At 53.8% G+C, this 25582-nt stretch overlaps 3 protein-coding genes across 4 annotated transcripts in view; all 3 read left to right on the top strand.

The window, feature by feature from the left end:
• The window catches only part of LILRB3 (leukocyte immunoglobulin like receptor B3), a 250857-nt gene that overhangs the window by 31832 nt on the left and 193443 nt on the right, over nt 1-25582 (top strand). The window lies entirely within an intron of this gene.
• On the top strand, nt 6-17476 carry MBOAT7 (membrane bound O-acyltransferase domain containing 7). Of its 2 annotated transcripts, XM_033229173.1 has the most exons (8): nt 6-542; nt 1362-1440; nt 1526-1655; nt 2541-2667; nt 6465-6624; nt 8934-9273; nt 11109-11277; nt 16435-17476. In XM_033229173.1, exons 2-8 carry the CDS (start codon nt 1365-1367, stop codon nt 16846-16848), a joined length of 1416 nt encoding a protein of 471 aa, XP_033085064.1. In that variant the 5' UTR covers nt 6-542; nt 1362-1364; the 3' UTR covers nt 16849-17476. The 2 variants fall into 2 exon arrangements, with proteins under 2 accessions (XP_033085064.1, XP_033085063.1); XM_033229172.1 differs by lacking the exons at nt 6-542; nt 16435-17476 and adding an exon at nt 549-701 and having other exon boundaries at nt 11109-11289.
• Nucleotides 17460-23113, top strand: LOC117093694 (transmembrane channel-like protein 4; the record flags this gene model as incomplete). The annotated part of the gene is made up of 5 exons (XM_033229211.1): nt 17460-17844; nt 18498-18711; nt 21654-21799; nt 22443-22675; nt 22820-23113. Coding segments are annotated over 5 exons (1131 nt in total), but the record flags the coding sequence as incomplete, so codon positions are not given.

Consider the following 25582-nt stretch of genomic DNA (forward strand, 5'->3'; position numbering starts at 1 on the left):
TAAGGACTCGACTATCTCCGAAGAAAGCCGAAACATGTGACCCCGCCCACAGTAGCCCCAGCGCTCCGTTCTCGACTATCTCCGAAGTGAGCCGGTTTGTGGCCCCGTCTCCCGTGAACTCAAGCTCCCGATTGTGTCCGAAGGAACCCGAACGGAGACCGCGCCTCATCCCTCGCGCCGAGCTCCAGACCCCGCCTCCTTTCCGGATCCCGTCTGTTTCCCTTCGGGTCCAAAGCTTTGGCTCCTCCTTGTTCCGAGCCCGAAGCCCCGCCCCGCTCCCTACTCGGAGCTCGGAGCCCAGTGTGGACCTGGACTCGAGTCCCGTTGCCGATTCGCGCTCTGGTCGCCTGCTCTGGGGCTCCTTCTCTGCCCGCCCGGGACTCTGACCGTGGCCTCATCCCCGCCCCGATCCGCGCGGCCCAGCGGACGCCCAGAAGGAGCAGGCGGCGCGGGGGCGCGCTGGGCGGGGGAGGCGTGGTCGGAGCCGCAGCGGCCCGCGGGCTGGAACTGCTCGGCTGCCTCCTGCCCGGCAAGCAGCTTAGGTGGGCCGGAGTGGCGGCGCCCAGTGGCAAGGCGAGGTTACACGGCGGCAGGGTCTCTGCAGGCTGGTGGGTGCAGGGCGGCCCCAGAGGCGCATTAGAGCTCGGGGCTGGCGCAACCGCCTGTGGATCTGCCGGGGATTGGATCCGACCCACGCTGGGGTGCGCGGTTGGGCCTGGGCCTGGGCCTGGGGAGGGAAGGGTGTCCGATCCCCGGGTTCTCCATAGGAGAGGGGTCTGGAGCTCCGAAGGAGGTGGAGGCTAGAGGCCCGGACTCCTCTGGGTGCTCTCGAAGGAGAAGGGCTGGGGGGGTCCGGATATCTGGTTTCACAAGGGCCGGGGGATCCAAAGAGGGGGTCTGGGTTCCTGGATCCCCGCTGGAAGAGGGGTCTCCGAGGTCTAGATTCCTGGGCTGTCGAAGAGGAAGGGTCTGGGAGGGATGCTGTTTCTGGGTTTTTAAAAGAGGGGCGTCTTCAAATGTGGGTCCCCAGTATGGGTGCGGGGAGTAACTTTGATTTCTGCCTTCGCAAAGGAGGCGCCTGGGTGCTGGGAGATCCCCACGCTTTCCTGGGTTCTCAAAGGAGAGGAGAGCTGGAAGCCTGTGTGCTCATAGGAGAGGGGCTGGGGGTAGATTCCTGTCTCCAAGGAGGAAGGGGCTGGAGTCCGGGTTCCTAGGTTCTCAGAGGAGAGGAGCTGAGTCTCAGACTCCATCATCCTCAAAAACTGGGGTCTAGAGGGCTGGGTTCCTGGATCCTCGAAGAGGGAGGAGGCAGGGGGCCTGGATTCCTGGGTTCTCACTGTGAATTTCTGCCCCTCCCCCAGGCCATGTCGCCTGAAGAATGGACGTATCTAGTGGTTCTTCTTATCTCCATCCCCATCGGCTTCCTCTTTAAGAAAGCCGGTGAGTCAGGCTCCCTTCGCAGTGGAAAATAAAGGGGGGGACCCTCTGGAAGGTTCCAGGCTTATGCTGTCCCTTCCCCCTGCAGGTCCTGGGCTGAAGAGATGGGGGGCAGCTGCTGTGGGCCTGGGGCTCACCCTGTTCACCTGTGGCCCCCACACTTTGCATTCTCTGATCACCATCCTTGGGACCTGGGCCCTCATTCAGGCCCAGCCCTGGTGAGAATTTGGTGGAGGGAGGAGAGGGAGAGGAGGAAGCACCCTGTTTCCTCTTTAGGTCTTTCTCAGCTTCTGCCTCATCTCTGGCTGTCTGGCTGTCTCCTGTTGATCAGCTCCTTTCTCTGTTTCATGTTTTTTTTTTTTTTTCTTTCTTTCTTTTTTGAGATGGAGTTTCGCTCTTATTGCCTAGGCTGGAGTTCAGTAGTGCGACCTCAGCTCACTGCAACCTCCACCTCCCGGGTTCAAGCGATTCTCTTGCCCCAGCCTCCCGAGTAGCTGGGATTACAGGCATGCATCACCATGCCTGGCTAATTTTGTATTTTTAGTAGAGATGGGGTTTCTCCGTGTTGGTCAGGCTGATTTCGAACTCCTGACCTTGTGATCTGCCTGCCTCAGCTTCCCAAAGTGCTGGAATTACGGGCGTGAGCCACCGTACCCAGCCTCTTCCTCTGCTTTTCTTCCTCCCCCGCCTTCTGCCTCTGGTCCCTGTGTGTTTGTCCCAGTCCGCTGCATCCATGTCATGGAGAGAAGTGGATGGTGTGTCTGCTGGCCCTGCCACCGTTCATATTCATTCATATCCATCCCCCTCTTCTTGAGCCCTGGACCTTGGAAATAAAAAGCGGAGGATTGCAGGGTCTTCACCTGAAGCTTCTCTGAACCTCATTCTTCTCTGTTGCTGTGTGTTTCTGTGTGGCTGAGCCTCTTCTCCCCATTTCAATCATACTCATTCCGTCCACCCTCCAGTCCTCTCTCTCTGCCTTTCTGTATTTCTGTCTCCGAATGAATGGGGAGAGTTGGGGGAGGATTGGTGGCTGGACCTGGGGAGTGGGTGGCCAAGGCCGAGACTTCTGTGCCCAACACAACGCACCTCCTGCTTTTGCCCAGCTCCTGCCACGCCCTGGCTCTGGCCTGGACCTTCTCCTATCTCCTGTTCTTCCGTGCCCTCAGCCTGCTGGGCCTGCCCACTCCCACGCCCTTCACCAATGCCGTCCAGCTGCTACTGACGCTGAAGGTCAGACTCGGGGCTTGCCACTCCCCTCCAGCCTCCCTGTGGGCCCCTTCACCTCCCGACTTTACCTCCCCCTCCAGCCGCTCCCGGATTTTACCTCCTGCATACTCTGGGGGTGGGCCACCACCACACGGCTGCCCTGGGCATAGGGTTCCCCATTCACATGCTCTTGGGCAGGTCTTCACCTCCCAGCTCCCCCTGGGGTGAGGAAATGACCCATGTGGGGTAACAGTAGGTGCCATTGGGTGCTTGCTGTGAGCCAGAGGCCCAGCTGGGTGGTTTACCAACATGCTGTCCTTGAATCTCTGTAGCTAGCTATTTTGCAAAGGAGAAAAACCAGCTCTGAGGAGAAGGTACTTGTTGAAGGGCACAAAACTAGGGCACCCAGGTCTGGCTCCTAGTCACCTGGGAAGATGGGTGAAAACAGACTCCCAGGGCCCACCCCAGAACCACAGAGTCACCGTTTCCTACTGGAGGCTTATCTGTGAACACAGCGGTCATGCTAGGTAGGGAGCGGCCTCCACAGCATTCAGCGTGCCCCGCGGGAGCTCAGCAGCGGCAGGAGTAGGTTGGATGAGAGAGGGGTTAGAGGAGGAGCATTTCAGGCCGTAGGGATGACGTGTGTGGAGGGGAGCAGGATGGGTTCACCTGCTGCACCAGACACATCTGCTTTCTGGGAAGAGCAAAAGGGAATGGGCAGCAGGGCTGACACCATGCTAGGTCTGGCTGGCGACCGTGAGGACTTTGGACTTCTTCCCATGGAGGACCGAGATCTGCTGGAAGAGGGGATTTTTGGTTTGCTGCCAGAAGAGGCAATGTGACCAGTTTTAAATGTTTAAAAATACTTGTTCTGGCCGGGCACGGTGGCTTACGCCTGTAATCCCAGCACTTTGGGAGGCTGAGGCAGGCGGATCACCTGAGGTGGGGAGTTTGAGACCAGCCTGACCAAAATGGAGAAACCCTGTCTCTACTAAAAATACAAAAAATTAGCCGGGCATGGTGGCGCATGCCTGTAATCCCAGCTACTCGGGAAGCTGAGGCAGGAGAATTGCTTGAACCCAGGAGGCAGAGGTTGTGGTGAGCTGAGATCGTGCCATTGCACTCTAGCCTGGGTGACAAGAGCGAAACTCCGTCTCAAAAATAAATAAATAGAAATACTCGTTCTAGGCCAGGTGCGGTGGCTCACGCCTTTAATCCCAGCACTTTGGGAGGCTGATGCGGGTGGATTACCTGAGGTCAGGAGTTTGAGACCAGTCTGGCCAACATAGTAAAACTCCATCTCTACTAAAAATACAAAAATGAGCCGGTGTGGTGGCTCACACCTGTAATCCCAGCTACTTGGGAGGTTGAGGCAGGAGAATTGCTTGAACCTGGAAGGTGGAGGTTGCAGTGAGCCAAGATCCCACCATCGCACTCCAGCCTGGGCCTCCCCGGGCGAGACTCCGTCTCAAAAAATAAAAATAAAAAAATACTCGTTCTGGATGCTGAAGGAGAATTGAAGTGGAACAGGGCAAGATGGAATGGACTCGGATAAAGGGATCCTCCTTTATCCTGTATAAAGGGATCCAAATAAAAAGGATCCCTTTATCCGAGTCCAGGTGACAGACTGTGGTGCCTTGATACAGGCTGTCGGCTGTGGGTAGGTCTGAGCTGCAGCAGGAAATGTGCATTTAGGATGACTGAAGGAGTGGCCACCGTGTGGGCAGGATGTAGAGGAGTGAAAAGGGATGGTGCCAGCTGGGTGCGGTGGCTCACGCCTGTAATCCCAGCACTTTGGGAGGCCAAGGTGGGCGGATCACGAGGTTGGGAGATCGAGACCATCCTGGCTAACATGGTGAAACCCCGTCTCTACTAAAAATACAAAAAATTAGCCGGGCGTGGTGGCGGGCGCCTGTAGTCCCAGCTACTGGGGAGGCTGAGGCAGCAGAATGGGTGAACCCGGGAGGCGGAGCTTGCAGTGAGCCGAGATAGTGCCACTACACTCCATCCTGGGTGACAGAGCAAGACTGCCTCAAAAAAAAGGGGTGGTGCCTGAACCCCAGACCAGCAGCAGGAGCCGTTCCCAACTCAAGGCCCAGGGGAAGTGGGTCAGGTTGTGGTACCTCGATGGAAAAAGGGTTGTGTAGGCCTGGTGCAGTGACTCATACTTGTATAATCCCAGCGCTCTGGGAGGTCATAGTGGGAGGATTGCTGGAGGCCAGGAGTTTAAGATCAGCCTGGGCAATATAGTGAGACTCTGTCTCTACAAAAAATATATATATATATTTTTTTAAGACAGAATCTCACTCTGTCACCCAGGCTGGAGTGCAGTGGTGTGATGTCACTGCAGCCTCTGCCTCCCAGGTTCCAGCGATTCTCTCTCTTCAGCTTCTCAAGTAGCTGGGACTACAGGCGCCCACCACCACACCTGGCTAATTTTTATATTTTTAGTAGAGACGGGGTTTCACTATCTTGGCTGGGCTGGTCTCAAACCCCTGACATCAAGTGATCTGCCTGCCTAGGCCAACCAAAGTGCTGGGATTACAGGCGTGAGCCACCACATCACACCAGGCCCTATATATATATATATATATGTATTTTTTTTTTTGAGACGGAGTTTCGCTCTTGTTGCCCAGGCTGGAGTGCAATAGCACGATCTTGGCTCACCACAACCTCCGCCTCCCGGGTTCAAGCAATTCTCCTGCCTCGGCTTCCTGAGTAGCTGGAATTACAGGCATGCATCACCATGCCCGGCTAATTTTTTGTATTTTTAGTAGAGACGGGGTTTCTCCTTGTTGGTCAGGCTGGTCTCAAACTCCCAACCTCAGGTGATCCGCCCACCTCCCAAAGTGCTGGGATTACAGGCGCGAGCCACCACGCCGGGCCAACATTATTTTTTTTAAAGGGTGAGTAGAGCCACCCACCTTGAAACGATCTATTAAGGGTGATGGCCAGCCCAAGGCCATCTCACAAGGGAATAAAAGCCCTGCCCTCCCTCTCCTGACTTTGTCCGACTCCAGCCAGGGATTTCTATGGACAACCCAGCCACAAGCTGTAAGAACGAGATCTATTGATATAGGGTGGACCTTGGGACTGGTGGGAAAGGGTGGAGAGTACAACATAGTCAGCTCAGTAGTGGAGATGAAAAGAGGCAACAGAGTCAAACTTAAGGGATTTCAAGGCAGGCAGATTACTTGAGGCCAGAAGTTCGAGACCAGCCTGGCCAGCTGAGGCATGAGAATTGCTTGAGTCCCCAGGAGGCGGAGGTTGCAGTGAGCCAACATCGTGCCACTCTACTGCAGCCTGGGTGACAGAGCAAAACTTGTCTCAAAAAAAAAAAAAAAGAGATCGGATTTGGGGAGTGAGGGAGTGAGGGAGGTTTTGGGCTTGAACAATTTGGTGGCCTATTGTTTGAGGGGAGACACTAGAAGAGGATCTACTTTGTGGGGCGGGTAACATCGTCTTCCGTTTCCAGTGCGTTTTGGGGTGCCTGGAGACATCCGAGTCTAAATGCCAATAAGCCACTTGATGGATAGGTCTGGGGCTGGGGTAGCGTTTGAGCATCATCAGTGTGTGGATAGTATTGAAACCTCTGTGACTGCCTGAGAGCAGGTAAGGACAGAACAGGAAAGGCAGGGAGGAGGGCCTGGGACTGATCCCTGGGGAACACTGCCCAGCTAGAGGCCTTACACACAACCTAGATATGCAGAGCTGTGAGCATGCAGCACCCCTTGGCTGCAGAGGGCAGCAGCACAAGGGAGATGAGTATGGGGAAGGGCCCAAAGTCTGACCTGGCCCCTTGCACACCCCCTTCTGCCCAGCTGGTGAGCCTGGCCAGTGAAGTCCAGGACCTGCACCTGGCCCAGAGGAAGGAAATGACCTCGGGTTTCAACAAGGGGCCCACCCTGGGGCTGCTGCCTGACGTGCCCTCCTTGATGGAGACGCTCAACTACAGTTACTGCTATGTGGGAATCATGACAGGTGAGTGGGCCTGCCCAACAGCTCTGTCTCTCCGCCGCCCTGAGTGCCTGTTCTGTGTTCCCGCCCTTCCCGGGGCAACCTCCATCCTAGCATCTGCTGCTGTGAGGGTGAGCCTGTGTCTGGGTCTGCGTCTTACGCCTCTGCTGGACCAGAGCTGCTTCGGGGTAGAAGCTGGCTGTTCTCAGCCTAAGCGATTCCTTGCTCTTCTCTTCTCCTGTAGCTTATCGGGAGCACGGAGAAGAGAGAAAGGAGGTAAAGATCTATGTCAACCTTATGTTTTTGCTGCCTAGATAACAAATATTCACAGCTTAGGGTCCACTTTCAGTTTAAGGAAATATTTTTCATCTGGGCATGGGGACTGATGCCTATAATCTCAGCACTGTGGGAGGCTGAGGCCAGAGGATTGCTTGAGGCCAAGAGTTCAAGATCCACTTGGCCAACGTAGCAAGATCCCATCCCTTTATTTTAAACTTTTATTTTAAAAAATAAATGAATATAAAATCAAAAGGGCCGGGCACAGTGACTCAGGCTTGTAATCCCAGCACTTTGGGAGGCCGAGACAGGCAGATCTCCTGACGTCAGGAGTTTGAGACCAGCCTGGCCAACATGGTGAAACCCCATCTCTACTAAAAATACAGAAATTAGCTGGGCATGGTGGTGTGCACCTGTAATCCCAACTACTTGGGAGGCTGAGACGGGAGAATCGCTTGAACCCAGGAGGCGGAGGTTGCAGTGAGCCGAGATTGCACCACTGCACTCCAGCCTGGGCAACAGAACAAGACTCCGTCTCAAAAAATATATGTATGTCGGCCAGGCGCGGTGGTCTGTAATCCCAGCACTTTGGGAGGCCAAGGCGGGTGGATTACAAGGTCAGGAGATCGAGACCATCCTGGCTAACACAGTGAAACCCTGTCTCTACTAAAAATACAAAAAATTAGCTGGGCATGGTAGCGGGCACCTGTAGTCCCCAGCTACCCAGGAGGCTGAGGCAGGAGAATGGCGTGAACCTGGGAGGCAGAGCTTGCAGTGAGTCAAGATTGTGCCACTGCACTCCAGCCTGGACGACAGAGTGAGACTCCGTCTCAAAAAAATGTATATATATTTATATATATAATATGTGTGTGCGTGTGTATATATATGTATATATAGGTGTGAAATTTTAAAAAAAGATTTTTCATTAATGTTTACCTCATCAAAGTTTTTTTTCCAATAACAGCTTTAGGGAACTCTAATTCACATATTCATCCACTTAAAACATACAACTCTTGGCTTCTTTGATTTTCTGAAAAAAAACAAAACAAAACAAAGAAAAGAAAAACCAACATACAACTCCCTGATTTTTAGTATATCCACAGAGTTGTGCAAACATGACCACTGTGTAGTTATTTTCAGAACAATTTCATACCCTGCAAAGAAACCCCATATCCATCATCCCCCAAACCTCCATCCATCCCTGGAAACCAGTAATTGACTTTCTATTTGTAAAGATTTGCCTGTTTCGGACATTGTACTTATAAATGGAATCACACAACATGTGGTCTTATTTATTTTAATTTGTTTTTTTTCTTTTTTTTCTTTATTTTTAACTTCCCATGCTGCATTGACCTAAACATATGGTCTTTTGTGAACATACAAAAATTTTAACCCCGGCTCCTTCTGTGAATCACACTGCTTCCTCCCTAGGCCAGATCACCATGATGTTGTAGCTAAAGTTCCACAGCTATCTCTTAGTTTCTTTCCTTCCTCCCTCCCTCCTTCCCTCCCTCTCTCCTTCCCTCCTTCCCTCCCTCTCTCCTTCCCTCCTTCCCTCCCTCCCTCCCTCCCTGGCTGGAACACAGTAGCACAGTCACTGCTCACTGCAGCCTGGGCTCAAAGGATCCTCCCGCCTCAGCCCTCCCAGTAGCTGGGATTACAGGTGCCCTCCACCAAACCTGGCTAATTTTTATTTTTTGTAGTGATGGGGTCTTGCTGTTTTGCCCAGGCTGGTCTCGAACTCTTGGGCTCAAACAGTCCTCCCAGCTAGGACTCCCAAAGTACTGGAATTCCAGGGGTGAGCCACCGTGCCGGCCCCTCTTTCTAATTTTCTGTCACTGTCTCTGTCTCTCTCAGTTTCTTGTCCCCCCCGTCTCTCGTTTCTTATCCCCATTTCCCTGGGTCTTCTGTCCCTACCCTTATGGTTTCCCCGCGCCCAGTCTCTGCCCCCTCTCTCCCTCTTCCCCGCTTCCCACCAAGCTCTCTCTCCTCCTCCTGCAGACGTGAGCTCTGCCCACCTGCCTGTCTGACAGCGGCCCTCCCTCCCCGCCCCACAGGCGCGTTCTTCCGCTACCGCACCTACCTGGACTGGCTGGAGCAGCCCTTCCCGGGAGCCGTGCCCAGCCTGCGGCCCCTGCTGCGCCGCGCCTGGCCGGCCCCGCTCTTTGGCCTGCTGTTCCTGCTCTCCTCCCACCTCTTCCCGCTGGAGGCCGTGCGCGAGGACGCCTTCTACGCCCGCCCGCTGCCCGCCCGCCTCTTCTACATGATCCCCGTCTTCTTCGCCTTCCGCATGCGCTTCTACGTGGCCTGGATTGCTGCCGGCTTCGGGGCCTACCCCGTGGCCGCCAAAGCCCGGGCCGGGGGCGGCCCCACCCTCCAATGCCCACCCCCCAGCAGGTCAGGCGGCGCGAGGGAGGCTTCCCAAGACCCAGCAGCCCCCACCTCCAAGGGCTGGCTCTGCCCCTAGCAGGGAGGAGAGCGGGGAGCAAGGGGCCAGGGCCACCATCTTTTTGTTAGCTGAGTGTCGCCCCCTTGGCAACCACGGCCTGCCAGCCCCTATCGGTAGGGAAAAGACCCCTGGTACTGACAGATGCCCCTTGTTGCTAGCGCTTATCACCCCGTAGTATGGTGAACTGCCCCCTGTCGCTAGGAAAAGGTGGTAACTTAGCAACCCTGTGCCACCTCTCTGTTGCCAAGGAAGTGTCACCCCCCAGAACCAGGTTGTTCCTGCTTGCTGGGGACGCCATCCTTTGGTAGTGGTGGGTCACCCTCTGTTGCTAGGGAAACGGTTCCCTAGCAATGGAACACTGCTATTTGCTAGGGAAGCAGGATCCCTAGCAACAGTAGTTCACCTCCTTTTTGCCAGAAGTTTTGCTCTGTTGCTGCAGATATGGCTCCCCCTGCACTGCGCCTTTGTTGCTAGGAGCTAGCACTGCTCCATCCCGTGGGATATCCTCACATAGCAGCCCTCAGCTGCCCTCTGTTTGCAAGGAAATAGCAATTTCCAATCCCTGACCAGTGCTGTTCCCCAGCAGAGGGCATGCCATTCCTACCAACTACGGTTACACTGTTGCTAAGGAAGCCAAACCTCCCCCTGGTAACTATGGGTTGACCCTTGTTGCCAGAGAGGCTCCACCCCCCCCCCACCGGTATTGCTAGGCAAGTAGCATGGCCATAGCTGTGGACTCTCTTGTGGCTGAGGAAGTATTGCCCCCGTGTTGCTAGGGAAATGGCACCCCCGGCAACCAGGAGTAGACTGCCCTTGTGTTCCTCGCAGCTGCAGTCAGCCTTCCCCCAGGGGCTTGGACTGCAGCTGGGGGAACAGCCTGTCGATGTAAATGATGAACTACTCCCTGCTAGGGTTGTCCCCTAGTCGTCACCAACTGCCATTCTGTTGTGGGGGTAGTGACACCCCCACGTGAATTTATTACCACTGCCCTAATAACCATGCTCTGACCTCCAGCTGCTAGAGAGACGATGTCCCCCCAGTGAATCCAAGCAGGAATTGAAGGTTTTTCTAAATCTGCTCGGTCCCCACCCCTAAAGGATGGCTCCCCTCCTATCATCAGAGGCCACCAAGGCTTCATATGGGCCAACGTTTCCCACTGCTGGGGCTGTCGGCATGAGTGACGAGGGAACCACTGTATTGTTAGAGGTGACACTTCTCCAACAATCACTGCGACCAGGAAAAAGCCCCTTTCTAAAAGCCTTTCTAAACATCCTAGGCCTTGTTGCTAAGGAATGCCTTTTCCTTAGCAACAAAGATCATAGGGACCACACTGGTGCCAGGAACATCTCCCTAGCAACCATGAAGCACCTTGTTATGAGGGATGATAATCACAACTTCTCTAGCAACTGCAGTGTCCGACGATTTAGAAGGGACCATCCTTGGAGGCTTCTCTGAACATACTGAGCTTGGTTGCTTAAAGGACTCATAGCTTAGCAACCATAGCCCTTCAAGGCTTTTCATGGGTGTGGCAGGCCCCATTAGGTACCAAAAGAAGAAGAAGCCCATTGTCAGTGAACTGTACCACCCGGCCCACCCATCGTCCTCCCCTACAGGCACCCTCTGGGCCACCCTCCCTTGTTGCCCTAGCAAGTCTGACAGCCAGAGAGCCATTGCGTGGCCAGGATCCCTTCCTTAGCATCCGGGGCTGGGACACTAGCAGGCGTCGGGAGGGGGCCTGGCTGAGCTGCATGTCTGTCCCCCACCCTCATCCTCCACCCCCCAGTCTGGAGAAGGCGGCTTCCCTGGAGTATGACTATGAGACCATCCGCAACATCGACTGCTACGGCACAGATTTCTGCGTGCGGGTGCGCGATGGCATGCCGTACTGGAACATGACGGTGCAGTGGTGGCTGGCGCAGTATATCTACAAGAGCGCACCCGCCGGTTCCTGTGTCCTGCGATGAGTGAGTCCCACCAGTCTCAGGTGACACTGCAGAACTACATCACCCAGCAAGCCCCAGGGTAGCCTGAAGCTTCCCTGGCTGGGCTCCTGCCCCGGAGGCTCATGGGAATTGTAGTTTGTTTAGCCTGGTTTCGCCCTGCCTCTGATTAGTGGCAGCATGCTGGTGTAAAACCATTCCCCCTCTCTGGGCCTCAGTTTCTACTTCTGTAAAGTCAGCCTCACTTGACAGAAGCAATGTACTGAGTCCCGTGGACTCAACAGCCAGCCTTCCTGGAATCTTGGCCATCCAGGTTATGGAGAAACCTTGAGGAGTTAGTTGACCTCTTAGTTGCCTCAAGTGTTAAATGGAGTTAATGCTATTTATTACTGGTTTCATAGGTAGATAGAAGGACTAAATGCGATAAAATGTGAAATGTATTTAATGTGAGGCCTGACAGGTACGTGCGCGCTACGTATTCGTTTTTATTGTTTTTCATTTTTCTAGTATTTCTTGAGTGGAGACTCTGTGCTTGATATTGTTATCTGTGCAGCCTTTAGAAGCAGAAACTCAGGCCAGGCACAGCAGCTCATGCCTGGAATCCCAACACTTTGGGAGGCCCAAGCGGGTGGATCATGAGGTCAGGAGTTCAAGACCAGCCTAACCAACATGGTGAAACCCTGTCTCTACTAAAAATGCAAAAATTAGCCAGACATGTGTTGCGCACCTGTAATCCCAGCTACTTGTGAGGCTGAGGCAGGAGAATCGCTTGAACCCAGGAGGCAGAGGTTGCAATGACCCGAGATCATGCCACTGCACTCCACCCTGAGCGACAGGGTGAGACTTTGTCTCAAATGAAAAAGGCCGGGTGCGGTGGCTCACGCCTGTAATCCCAACACTTTGGGAAGCCAAGGTGGGCGGATCACGAGGTCAGGAGATTGAGGCCATCCTTGTTAACATGGTGCAACCACATCTCTACTAAAAATACAAAAAATTACCTGGGTGTGGTGGTGCGCACCTGTAGTCCCAGCTACTACTTGGGAGGCTGAGACAGGAGAATGGCTTGAACCCAGGAGGTGGAGGTTGCAGGGAGCCAGAATCTCGCCACTGCACTCCAGCCTGGGCAACAGAGTGAGACTCCATCTCAAAAAAAAAAAAAAGTAGAAACTCATAGCCAGGCGCAGTGGCTCACACCTGTAATCCCAGCAGTTTGGGAGGCAGAGGTGGGCGAATCACGAGGTCAGGAGATCGAGACCATCCTGGCTAACATGGTGAAACCCCGTCTTTACTAAAAATACAGAAAATTAGCTGGGCGTGGTGGTGGGCGCCTGTAGTCCCAGCTACTCGGGAGGCTGAGGCAGGAGAATAGCATGAACCCGGGAGGTGGAGCTTGCAGTGAGCCGAGATTGCACCACTGCACTCCAGCCTGGGCGACAGAAAAGACTCTATCTCAAAAAAATAAAAAAGTAAAAAAGCAAAAATTAATTAATCAATTAAATTAAATTAAAGGTGGAAGGGGAAGACCCAGCAGGAGTAAGTTTTGGGAGTAAGAAGGATGAGGAAACAGGGTTTGGGTTTTAGTCTGATTGACTTTGAGGTGACTCTTAGGTTTCCAGCTGAAGTTGTTGGATAGGTAATTATGTGATTCTGACGCTTAAGGGAAAAGTCGCTCTTAAAAGGGGACGCTTGAGTGGCATCAGGTGTAAATTATACCTTTACAAATTTTTATTATTATTATTTATTGTTGTTATTATTTCAATGCTCTGTCACCCAGGGTGAAGTGCAGTGGTGTGATCTCAGCTCACTGCAACCTCCATCTCCTGGGTTCAAGTGATTCTCATGCCAAGAGTAGACGCAGGGTTTTGCCATGTTGGCTAGGCTAGTCTCGAACTCTTGGCCTCAAGTGATCCGCCTGCCTCGGCCTCCCAAAGTGCTGGGATTACAGGCGTGAATCACCATGCCTGGCCAAAATCTTTTAATTAATTTTTTTTTTTTTTTTTTTTTACTTTTTAAAAAATATAGAGAGATGAGGTCTCGCTGTGTTGACCAGGCTGTTCTCAAATTCCTGGCTCCAAGCAGTCCTCCCATCTCAGCCTCCCAAAGTGCTGGGATTACAAGTGTGAGCCACTGCATCTGGCCAGGTATATAGATGATACTTAAAGTTCTGGGGCTGAGGCCAGGTCAAAGCCCAGAGCACCCCAGTGTTTACACAAGTGCTTCTCAACTGGGGGCAGTTGTGCTGCTGCTGCATCCCCAGGAGACACATGGCAATGCCTGGAGACATTTTGTTTTAACTGGAAGGTGCTAGTGGGATGTAGTGGGTGGAGGCCAGGGATGCTCCTAAACACCTTAAAATGCACAGGATTCATCCTTTTTGTTTATTTTACAGCTGAAGTGAAGTGGCATGATCTCGGCTCACTGCAACCTCCCCCTCCCGGGTTCAAGCGATCCTCTTGCCTCAGCCCCCCAGTACCTGGGATTACAGGCGTGTGCTACCATGCCAGGCTAATCTTTGTATTTTTAGTAGAGACCGGGTTTTGCCATATTGGCTAGGCTGGTCTTGAACTCCTGACCTCGGGTGATCTACCTGCCTCGGCCTCCCAAAATGCTGGGATTACAGGTGTGAGCCACTGCACCGGCCAGAGGTTTTTTTTTTTAATCATCGGGTGACTTTTGTGCTTCTAGCACTCAGATGTGTCTGAGGGATAAGTCAGTGACCACAACAGGAAAGACCTCCCTCAGGTCACCGTCTGTGGCAAAGCTCACTGATAGATACACAGATGGGGAGTGAGATGGACAGCGATTTCTCTGTCTTTGATAAAGATGGGGCGAGAGCCTGACTGTAGGTCTTCAAGGGTTAGGGAATTAAATTTACGGGTATATGAGGAGAGGGGACCAAAACTCTGGGTCCCAAAAGAGGAGGCGACCGAGGCTGGAGATTTCCGAGTCTTCAGGAGGCAGGAATTATATTCTTGAATCCCTGAAGGAAGAAGAGGCTGGGACTCCGAATCCTGGGTCCTGAGGGAAAGGATGGGAGGGATTCTGGGTGGGAGGGGATGAACTGGGCCCCCAAAAAGAAAGGAGTAGAGACTCCTGGGGCCCGGAGGGAGGAAGGGGGACAGGCTTCTGAAATCCTGAGTTCCTGAAGGAAGAGGGGACCTGGACTGTATAGAGGAATGGGAGGCTGGGGGCTCCTGGTTTCTTTTCTTTTTTTTTCTTGAGGCGGAGTTTCACTCTTGTTGCCCAGGCTGGTGTGCAGTGGCACAATCTCAGTTTACTGCAACCTCTGCCTCCCGGGTTCAAGTGATTCTCCTCTGCCTTAGGCTCCCAAGTAGCAGAGATGACAGGCACCTGCCACTACATCAGGCTAATTTTTGTATTCTTAGTAGAGACAGGGTTTTACCATGTTGGCCAGGCTGGTCTCGAATCGAACTCCTGCCCTTTTTTTTTTTTTTTTTTTTTTTTTGAGACGGAGTCTTGCTCTGTCGCCCAGGCTGGAGTGCAGTGGCCGGATCTCAGCTCACTGTAAGCTCCGCCTCCCAGGTTTATGCCATTCTCCTGCCTCAGCCTCCCGAGTAGCTGGGACTACAGGTGCCCGCCACCTCGCCCGGCTAGCTTTTTTTTTTATCTTTTAGTAGAGACGGGGTTTCACCATGTTAGCCAGGATGGTCTCGATCTCCTGACCTCGTGATCCACCCGTCTCGGCCTCCCAAAGTGCTGGGATTACAGGCTTGAGCCACCGCGCCCGGCCCTCCTGCCCTTTTTTTAAGACTGAGTCTCACTCTATCGCCCAGGTTGGAGTGCAGTGGTGCGATCTCAGCTCACTGCAACCTCCACCTCCCAGTTTCAAGTGATTCTCCTGCCTCAGCCTCCTGAGTAGCTGGGATTACAGGCACACACTACCACGCCCAGCTAATCTTTTGTATTTTTAGTAGAGACAGGGTTTCATTGTGTTAGCCAGGATAGTCTCGATCTCCTGACATCATGATCTGCCCACCTCGGCCTCCCAGCTAGCTGGGATTACAGGTGTGAGCCACCGCACCTGGCCCTTTTCTCTTTTTTTTAATAGAGATGGAGTTTCACTATGTTGCCCAGGCTGGTCCTGAACTCCTGGCGTCAAGCAGCCCTCCCACCTCAGCCTCCCAAAGTGCTGCGATTACAGGTGCCAGCCGTTGCCCCCAGCCTCCACACTCTTGAAGAACCAGAAAACCAGTGGTCCTCCCTTCTCAAGAAAATAGGACTTGGCCAGGTGCAATGTAATTCCAGTATTTTGGGAGGCCAAGGTGAGAAGATCACTTAAGCTCGGGAGTTCGAGACCAGTCTGGGCAACACAGCAAGACTCCATCTCTACAAAGAAAAAAAAGAGGCTGGGTGCAATGGCCCACCCCTGTAATCCCACACTTTGGGAGGCCAAGGCGGATGGATCACAAGGTCAGGAGATCAAGACCATCCTGGCCAATGTGGTGAAACCCCATCTCTACTAAAAATACAAAAATGGCCGGGCACGGTGGCTCACGCCTGTAATTCCAGCACTTTGGGAGGCCAAGGCAGGCGGATCACAAGGTCAAGAGATCGAGACCATCCTGGCCAGCATGGTGAAAAAAATTAGCCTGGCGTGGTGGCACACACCGGTAGTCCCAGCTGCTCCGGAGGCTGAGGCAGGAGAATCACTTGAACCCGGGAGGCGGAGCTTGCAGTGAGCCGAGATCGGGCCACTGCGCTCCAGCCTGGGTGACAGAGCGAGACTCCATCTCAAAAACAAAACAAAACAAAAAAAACCCACTGGGCTGAAGAATTAGACTTGTTGGTCCTGGGAGAGGAAGGGCAGTGGAACATAAAATGTTAAATCTTTAAAGGAGGAGAGGGTCTTCATAGGACTGTGAGTGTGTATGGGAGGCTGCGAGCTCCTGGATCCCTGAAGGAGACCTATAGCCTCCTCCGCCTTCCCGAGCTAGGGGCATGGTTCTGAGCGGGAAGGGCCTGGGGCCTGGTCTCCTGGATCTGAGGGAGGAGGGAGGTGGGGTCTGGACTCCTGGGTCAGAGGGAGGAGGGGCAAGGGCCTGGACTCCTGGGTCTGAGGAAGGAAGGGGTGGGGCCTGGACTCCTGGTCTGAGGGAGGAGGGGCTCCTGGATCTGGGGTCAGTGGGCACTGGGGACCTGGACTCGCAGGTCCTGACTCCCAGCCTCCTCTTCAGGAGCGCCTGGACCATGCTGCTGAGCGCCTACTGGCACGGCCTCCACCCGGGCTACTACCTGAGCTTCCTGACCATCACTCTGTGCCTGGCTGCTGAGGGCCGGCTGGAGTCAGCCTTGCGAGGGCGGCTAAGCCTAGGGGGCCAGAAGGCCTGGGACTGGGTGCAGTGGTTCCTGAAGATGCGCGCCTATGACTACATGTGCATGGGCTTCGTGCTGCTCTCCTTGGCCGACACGCTTCAGTACTGGGCCTCCATCTACTTCTGTATCCACTTCCTGGCCCTGGCAGCCCTGGGGCTGGGGCTGGCTTTGGATGGGGGCAGCCCCAGCCGGCGGAAGGCAGCATCCCAGCCCACCAGCCTTGTCCCGGAGAAGCTCCGGGGGGAGTAAGCTCCCTGACGCTCCCTCTGCCAGCTGGTCCCAGGAATTCTGTGAACCAGGCCGCTGTCTCCTCCCCAGAAAGAGTCCTTACCTTGGAGAGGGTCCTGGAGAGAATTTCCTTCTCCCCAGCTAAATACTCTGCCTGCAACTGAAGCAGACCTGGGGGTGTCCTCCCTGCCCTCCGCCCAGGGACCACCTCCACTCCTACAAAATCAAAGTTTTGTCCAGACAAGAGTCTCGTGGGCCCCTGCTCCAGCTTCTGGGTATCCAGAGAGCACTGCGCTTCCCCAAAACGGAAGGGGCCCCTGGGCAGTGGGTTTTGGACAAATTCCCTTTCTTTGCATCCACAATGTGGGGTCAGAGCTTGGGGGCAGGTCCTGGGAGTGGGACGCCTCTTCCTTGTGTCTTTCGCTCCACTTTTAGCTCATTGCACCGATATTGCAGACTTGGAAGGAAGCATAAGCTTCCCATTTCACGGAAACTGAGGTGCATATGCGTGGGCCTGGGGACGGCCGTCCCATGGCTTCCATCTGAGCCACCTCGGGGCCCCAATGCTCCTGGCACCCTCTTCTCATCCCTTGGCCTATGACAGGTCACCATGTGTCAATCTTTCCCAATAAAGTGTTGCACAAAGGCATTGTGTCTGTGCAGGTATCTTGGGTGATAAACGGCAGGAAGGACTTAGGCGACAAAGTCCCGGGGTGAGGTACAGCTGCCCAGCCCAGGAACCAAACTGTCAGGCCTGGGGCACTAGAGGGACTTCAGCTCCCAGGAGACCTTTCGCATCAGCGGCCCTGAGAAACTACAGGAAGTGTACCTTACTCCCTCTGGGCCACCTACTGGCCAGGTACACACCTGCCCCTGGCCCCTCCCTTACCTGGGGCAGTGTTTGCCTGGTGGCCACTAGAAACAGCCCAGCCTGGGGCCATGGAAGAAACCCAACCTTGGAATCAGAAGCCTGGGGCTCCTCCAGGGGGTGGCTGGCCCCCCGGGAGGCCAGAGGAGGTAGGGATGCCAGGAGAAGCTCAGATCCATCCGACCTTCAGGCTAGGTGGGAGTACTGCTGGAGGAAAGGGGAGGCCTGGCCTCCTGAGTCTGAGGGCTAAAGAGAAGTTTCCACTTCTTGATATTACGGGGGAGAAAGGAACTGAGGGCTGAAACTCCGGGGTGTGAGGAGGAGAAGCCTAGAGAACCAGGCTAGTCTGGAAGGAGGGGAGGGCTAAGGGCTGGGAGTTTGGGTGTCTTGGGAATAGGAGAGGCTGGGTTCCCACACTTCTGGGCTAGAAGGAAAAGGAAGTTGAGGACTGGACTCCTCTGCCCTGGAGTAGGAGGGGTCCGCGCCTGGGGATGGAGTTGAGGACTGTGGGCCCCTGGGTCCAGCGAAAGTAGAGACTGGCACCCGGACTCCTGGGCCTGAGGGAGGAGGGGCTGGGGACCTGGTTTCCTGGTCTGAGGGAGGAGGGGCTGGGGGCCTGGACTCCTGGGTCTGAGGGAGGAGGGGCTGGGGGCCTGGACTCCTGGGTCTGAGGGAGGAGGGGCTGGGGGCCTGGACTCCTGGGTCTGAGGGAGGAGGGGACTGAGGCCTGGTTTCCTGGTCTGAGGGAGGAGGAATTTGGGCCCAGACTCCTGGGTCTTCCCAGACCCCTGCCCCTCCCCAGGCCCATCGCTGTCCTCTGTGCTGAACGAGCTGCCCAGTGCTGCCACCCTTCGGTACCGAGGCCCTGGGGCGCTGCCTTGGGGGGTGCCGGAGGAGGAGGAGGAGGCTGGAGAAAGGAGCAGAAAGGCCTTCACAGAAGTCACCCAGACGGAGCTGCAGGACCCTCACCCTTCCCGGGAACTGCCCTGGCCCATGCAGGCCAGACGGGCACACAGGTGAGGCCCCACCTCTGGCTGGGACCCGCACAGCCTGGACCGGGCCCTTCTTCCATACCTTGGACTCGGTCTCCTCCCTCTGTCCTCTGCCGCTCCTGGCTTCTGGGGCCTCTCTCTGCCTCGCTCAGAGCTGCCTCTCTTGGTTTCTTTTTTCCCCTGTCTTTGTCTCTCCTTCGGACTCCAGGGGAGTGCTGACTTTCTGTGGCTCTGGGATCTCTTCTCTGTCTCTGGGATTCGCCATCTCCTTGGTCTCCTCCAATCCTGTCTCTGCCTCTTAGTTTGTGTGTGTCCAAAATCTGTTAATATTTATTTCTGTCTGCTTTATGCCTTCCTTCATCTTTGCCTCCTCTTCAAAGCCTCCCTCTCTTTAACTTCTTTCTTTTCCCATTCTCACGGTATAATTCGCAGGGCCCGGTGAACAATGAAAATGCAGGTGCCCTCCTTCAAAAATGATTGTGGGCCCGGCGCGGTGGCTCACACCCATAATCCCAACACTTTGGGAGGCCGAGGCGAGTGGATTACCTGAGGTCAGGAGTTCGAGACCAGCCTGGCCAACATGGCGAAACCCCCAACTCTACTTTTTTTTTTTTTTTTTGAGACGGAGTCTCGCTCTGCCACCCAGGCTGGAGTGCAGTGGCCGGATCTCAGCTCACTGCAAGCTCCGCCTCCCGGGTTTACGCCATTCTCCTGCCTCAGCCTCCCGAGTAGCTGGGACCACAGGCGCCCGCCTCGTCGCCCGGCTAGTTTTTTTTGTGTTTTTAAGTAGAGACAGGAAATTAGCTGGCTGTGGTGGCATGTGCCTGTAATCCCAGCTACTCGGGAGGCTGAGGCAGGAGAATTGCTTGAACCTCGGAGATACAGGTTGCAGTGAGCTGAGATCGTGCCATTGCACTCCAGCCTGGGTGATAGAGCGGGACTCCATCTCAAATATAAATTATATATAGTATATGTATGGAAAAAACAATAAATAACAACAATATATCACCACTCCCCTGCTGATCAGTGGCGGGATCGTGCCTGTGAATATAGCCACTATACTCCAGCCTGAGCAACATAACGAGACCCCATCTGTACCTTTTAAAAGTAATAATCAGGCCAGGTGCGGTGGCTCATGCCTGTAATCCCAGCACTTTGGGAGGCCGAGACGGGCAGATCACAAGGTCAGGAGTCGAGACCATCCTGGCTAACCCGGTGAAACCCAGTCTCTCCTAAAAACTACAAAAAGTTAGCCGGGCGAGGTGGCAGGCGCCTGTAGTCCCAGCTACTCGGGAGGCTGAGGCAGGAGAATGGCGTGAACCTGGGAGGCGGAGCTTGCCGTGAGCCAAGATCGCGCCACTGCACTCCAGCCTGGGTGACGGAGCAAGATTCCGTCTTAAAAAAAAAAAAAAAAGTAATAAAGTAACAATATGACAAAAAATACAAATTAAAAGAACAGCTATCTATAAAACATTTACCTTGTATGAGGTATTGTAAGTAATCTAGAGGTGATTTAAAGTGCATTGGAGGGCTAGGTGTAGTGGCCGACACCTGTAGCCCCAGCACTTTGGGAGACTGAGGCGGGAGAATTGCTGGAGCCTGGACATTTGAGGCTGCATTGAGCTATGATTGCACCACTGCACTCCAGCCTGGACAACAAAACGAGACGCTGTCTCTGAAAAATCAGATAAAAAATAAAATAAAATTTAAAAAACCACAGGAGGATATGTGTAGCCTGTATGCAAATACTATGCCATTGTATATACGGAATTTGGACATCTACAGATTTTGGTATCCTTGGGGAGTCCTTGAACCAACCCCCATGGATACTGAGGGATGACTGTATTTATAAAGTGAGAGCCCAGATAAACTCCAGCTAGGGCAAGCGACACAGCATGACAGCACCCTGTGCGTCCCTCCCCTGACACTCCCTTTCTCCTCACAAGGAGATGGTAACCTTCTCCCCTAACCTTTGTTTTTTTTTTTTTTTTTTTGAGACGGAGTCTCGCTCTATCGCCCAGGCTGGAGTGCAGTGGCCGGATCTCAGCTCACTGCAAGCTCCGCCTCCCAGGTTTACGCCATTCTCCTGCCTCAGCTTCCCGAGTAGCTGGGACTACAGGCGCCCGCCACCTCGCCCGGCTAGATTTTTGTATTTTTAGTAGAGACGGGGTTTCACCGGGTTAGCCAGGATGGTCTCGATCTCCTGACCTCGTGATCCGCCCGTCTCGGCCTCCCAAAGTGCTGGGATTACAGGCTTGAGCCACCGCGCCCGGCTTTTTTTTTTTTTTTTTTTGAGACAGAGTCTCGCTGTGATGCCCAGGCTGGAGTGCAGTGGTGTGATCTCAGCTCACTGCAGCCTCTGACACCTGGGCTCAAGCGATTCTCCCACTCCAGCCTCCCGCTTTTCTGTATAGCTTTGCCAGCTCTGTGCTCTGCAACTTTGTACAAATAGAATCATGCCGTCTTCAGTCTTCTGTGCTGTTTTCTTCTGCCTAGCATTAGGTTTCCTTCTTTTTCTTTTTTCTGAGAAGGAATCTCACTCTGTCACCCAGGCTGGAGTGGAATGGTGCCATCTCAGCTCACTGCAACCTCTGTCTCCCAGGTTCAAGCGATTCTCCTGCCTCAGCCTCCCAAGTAGCTGGGATTACAGGCGCCCACCACCAGGACCAGCTAATTTTTTTTTTTTTTTTTGTATTTTTAGTAGAGGCAGGATTTCACCATGTTGGTCAGGCTGGTCTCGAACCCCTGACCTCAGATGATCCACCCACCTTGGCCTCCCAAAGTGCTGGGATTACAGGCGTGAGCCACCGCACCCAATTGGTTTCTTTTTTATTGCCACAGAGTATTCTATCTTATGTATAGGCCACAATTTACTTCTCCGTTCTACTTTTGGGTTGTTTCTACATTCGGATGGTTCCCAGTCTGGGGCTGCAAAACCCCTCATTTTCTGCTTGTTTCCCTCTCAGGCAAAGAAATGCAAGGGACCAGGTGGTCTATGGCTCTGGAACTAGGACGGACCAATGGGCACGGCTACTTCGGAGGTCCAAGGAGAAAACAAAGGAAGGCTTGCGAAGCCTGCAGCCCTGGTCATGGACACTGAAGAGGATCGGGGGTGCGGTGGGGTTCGGGTGATGTCCTGGGGGCAGGGCCTGGACTCCTGGGTGTGAGGGAGGAGGGACTTGGGCCTGGATTTTGGGGTCTGAGGGAGGAGGGGCTGGGGTCTGGACTCCCAGATCTGAGGGAGAAGGAACTGGGATCTGGGTCTGAGGGAGAAGGGGCTGGGGGCCTGGACTCTTGGGTCTGAGAAAGGTACAGCTGGGCCGGGCGCGGTGGCTCACGCCTGTAATCCCAACAGTTTGGGAGACCGAGGTGGGTGGATCACCTGAGATCAGGAGTTCGAGGCCAGCCTGACCAATATGGTGAAACCCCGTCTCTACTAAAAATACAAAAACTAACTGAGCATGGTGGCGCATGCCTGTAATCCCAGCTACTCGGGAGGCTGAGATAGGTGAATTGCTTGAACCCAGGAGGCGAAGGTTGCAGTGAGCCGAGATCGCGCCACTGCACTCCGGCCTGGGCGGCAGAGAGAGACTCCGTCTCAAATATAATAATTAATTAATAATAATAATAATAATAATAATAATAATAATAATAGAAAGCAAGGCAGGGCTGGGCCCCCAGCCCCGGGACAGGACCAGCACAGCTGGTCCTGCTCCCGGGAAGGAACCTGAGCCTCTCTCTGCTGCCCCCTGCAGGCCAGTTTGGCGCCGGCACGGAGTCCTACTTCTCCCTGCTGCGCTTCCTGCTCCTCCTCAACGTGCTGGCCTCTGTGCTTATGGCCTGCATGATGCTGCTGCCCACCTGGCTGGGAGGCGCTCCCCCAGGCCCTCCCGGCTCCAACACCTCCTCGCCCTGCGGCTCCTATAACCCCCACTCCCAGGGCCTGGTCACCTTTGCCACGCAGCTCTTCAACTTGCTCTCAGGAGAAGTAGGTGCCTGGGGCCCTGGGAGTTTCCCCCGCCCAGTGCCTTCAATGACACGAACCGCAAACCCTGATCCCAGACCCTGACTGTGCAGCTCCAGGAGCCCCGCCTCCTCCCACAGTGGCCCCCGCGCTGCCTTCCCCCAACAGGGTTACCTGGAATGGTCCCCTCTCTTCTATGGCTTCTACCCGCCCCGCCCACGCCTGGCGGTCACCTACCTGTGCTGGGCCTTTGCCATTGGCCTCATCTGCCTCTTGCTCATCCTGCATCGGTCAGTGGCACCTGCACCCCTGACCCCATGACGGGACGGGTTGGGGTAGGGGAGCAAGTGGTGGTGGCAGAAACTCCCTCCCCAAGAATCCTCAGTCTTGCCGTGTAACCCTTTCTTCTGTGTGAGTTAAAATCAAGGTTTTGTGCCGGGCGCGGTGGCTCACGCCTGTAATCCCAGCACTTTGGGAGACCGAGGCCGGCGGATCACGAGGTCAGGAAATCGAGACCATCCTGGCTAACACGGTGAAATCTCGTCTCTACTAAAAATACAAAAAATTAGCCGGATGTGGTGGCGGGCGCCTGTAGTCCCGGCTACTCCGGAGGCTGAGCCAGGAGAATGGTGTGAACCCAGGAGGCAGAGCTTGCAGTGAGCCGAGATCAGGCCACTGCACTCCAGCCTGGGCGACACAGCGAAACTCTGTCTCAAATAAAATAAAATAAAATAAAATAAATAAAGGTTTTGGGATTTTTTTTTTCATTTGTTTTTGTTTGTTTTTGAGAGAGTCTTACTCTGTCGCCCAGGCTGGAGTGCATGATCTTGGCTCACTGCAACCTACACCTCCCGGGTTCAAGCAATTCTACTGCCTCGGCCTCCCAAGTAGCTGGGTTTACAGGCTCCTGCCACCACGCCCAGCTAATTTTTTGTATTTTTAGTAGAGGCGGGGTTTTGCCATGTTGGTCAGGCTGGTCTCAAACTCCTGACTTCAGGTGATACACCTGCCTCGGCCTCCCAAAGTGCTGGGATTACAGGTGTGAGCCACCACGCCCACCCTGTTTTATTTTTTGAGACAGGGTCTCACTCTGTCACCCGGGTAGAGTGCAGTGGTGCAATCATAGCTCACCTGAAGTCTGGGCCTCCGGAACTCAACTGATCCTCCCACCTCAGCCTCTGGAGCAGCTAGGACCACAGGGACGCACCATCATGCCCTGCTAAATTTTTTTTTTTTTTTTAATGTTATAGAGGCAGGGTCTTGCTATGTTGCTCAGGCTGTGCTCAAACTCCTGGACTCAAGAGATCTGCTCATCTCAGCCTCCCAAGGTGCTGGAATTACAGGCATGAGCCAATGTGCCTGGCCAAAAGTCAACTTTTTTTTTTTTTTTTGAGACGGAGTCTCACTCTGTTATCCAGGCTGGAGTGCAGTGGTGCGATCTCAGCTCACTGCAACCTCTGCCTCCCGGGTTAAGCCATTTTCCTGCCTCAACCCCTCAAGTAGCTGAGATTGCAGGCGTGCGACACCACACCTGGCTAATTTTGTATTTTTAGTAAAGATGGGGTTTCACCATGTTGGTCAGGCTGGTCTCGAACTCCTGACTTCAAGTGATCCACCCACCTCGGCATCCCAAAGTGCTGGGATTAGAGGCGTGAACCACCGCGCCAAGTCAATTTTACTCTTTTTTTTTTTTTTTTTGAGAAGGAGTTTTGCTCTTGTTGCTCAGGCTGGAGTGCAATGGTGCGATCTCCAGCTCACAACCTCCGCCTCCTGGGTTCAAGCAATTCTCCTGCCTCAGCCTCCCAAGCAGCTGGGATTACAGGCCTGTGCCACCACACCTGGCTAATTTTGTATTTTTAGTAGAGATGGGGTTTCTCCATGTTGGTCAGGGTGGTCTCGAACTCCCAACCTCAGGTGATCTGCCTGCCTCGGCCTCCAAAAGTGCTGGGATTGCAGGCTTGAGCCACTGCACCTGGCTCAATTTTACTCTTTAAAATATATATATATTGCAGTGTAGTGTCTCCTTAGCCCAGGCACTGTACTAGGACATGGAGAACCATTTGGGAGTCCTCAAATGTATGTACAGTTTACCGTTTAGTAGGGGAGATACACTGTGGGACAGACTGTTAAATAGACAAGCAGGCTGGGCCCAGTGGCTCACGCCTGTAATGTCAGCACTTTGGGAGGACGAGGCATGTGGATCACCTGACAAACATGGAGAAACCCCATCTCTACTAAAAATACAAAATTAGCCAGGCATGGTGGTGCATGCCTGTAATCCCAGCTACTCAGGAGGCTGAGGCAGAAAAATTGCTTGAACTCAGGAGGTGGAGGTTGCAGTGAGCTGAGATCGGGCCATTGCACTCCAGCCTGGGCAACAAGAGCAAACTCCATCTCAAAAATAATAATAGTAATAAAATAAACAAGCAAATCAATTATTTGAGTTTGGGAGCAATACTATAGAGAAAACGAATGGGATGTGAGGATAGAGAGCAAGAATCAGCAAACTTTTTCTGTGAAGGGCCAGGAAGTAAATATTTTCGTCTTTGAAGGCCTTGCAGTCTGGGACTCAACCAAACTCTGCCACTGTAGTGCAAAAGCAGCCACACACAATACATAAATGAGTGGGTGTGGCTGTGTTCCAATAAAACTTTATTTACAAAAACAGTGGTTGGCCCAGATTTGGCCCATGGAGTCTTGTTTGCCAACCCCTGTGATACAGAATAATGGGTAGGGACCCTCATTAGATGGAGTGGTAAAAGCCTTTCTATCTGGAGTAAGGGACCTGCAGATGAAGAGAAAGAAGAGAACGAGGCAGGCAGGTGAACAGCCAAGCCACCAGCATTCCAGGCAGAGGGAGCTGCAAGTGCAAAGGCCATGTGGTAGGAAAGAGGTTTGAGGTGTTCTGAGAAATAAAAGGCGTGTATGAGA

This window comes from Trachypithecus francoisi, unplaced genomic scaffold (assembly GCF_009764315.1).
Source record: "Trachypithecus francoisi isolate TF-2019V2 unplaced genomic scaffold, Tfra_2.0 Lachesis_group12, whole genome shotgun sequence".
NCBI classification, from domain to species: Eukaryota; Metazoa; Chordata; class Mammalia; order Primates; family Cercopithecidae; genus Trachypithecus; species Trachypithecus francoisi.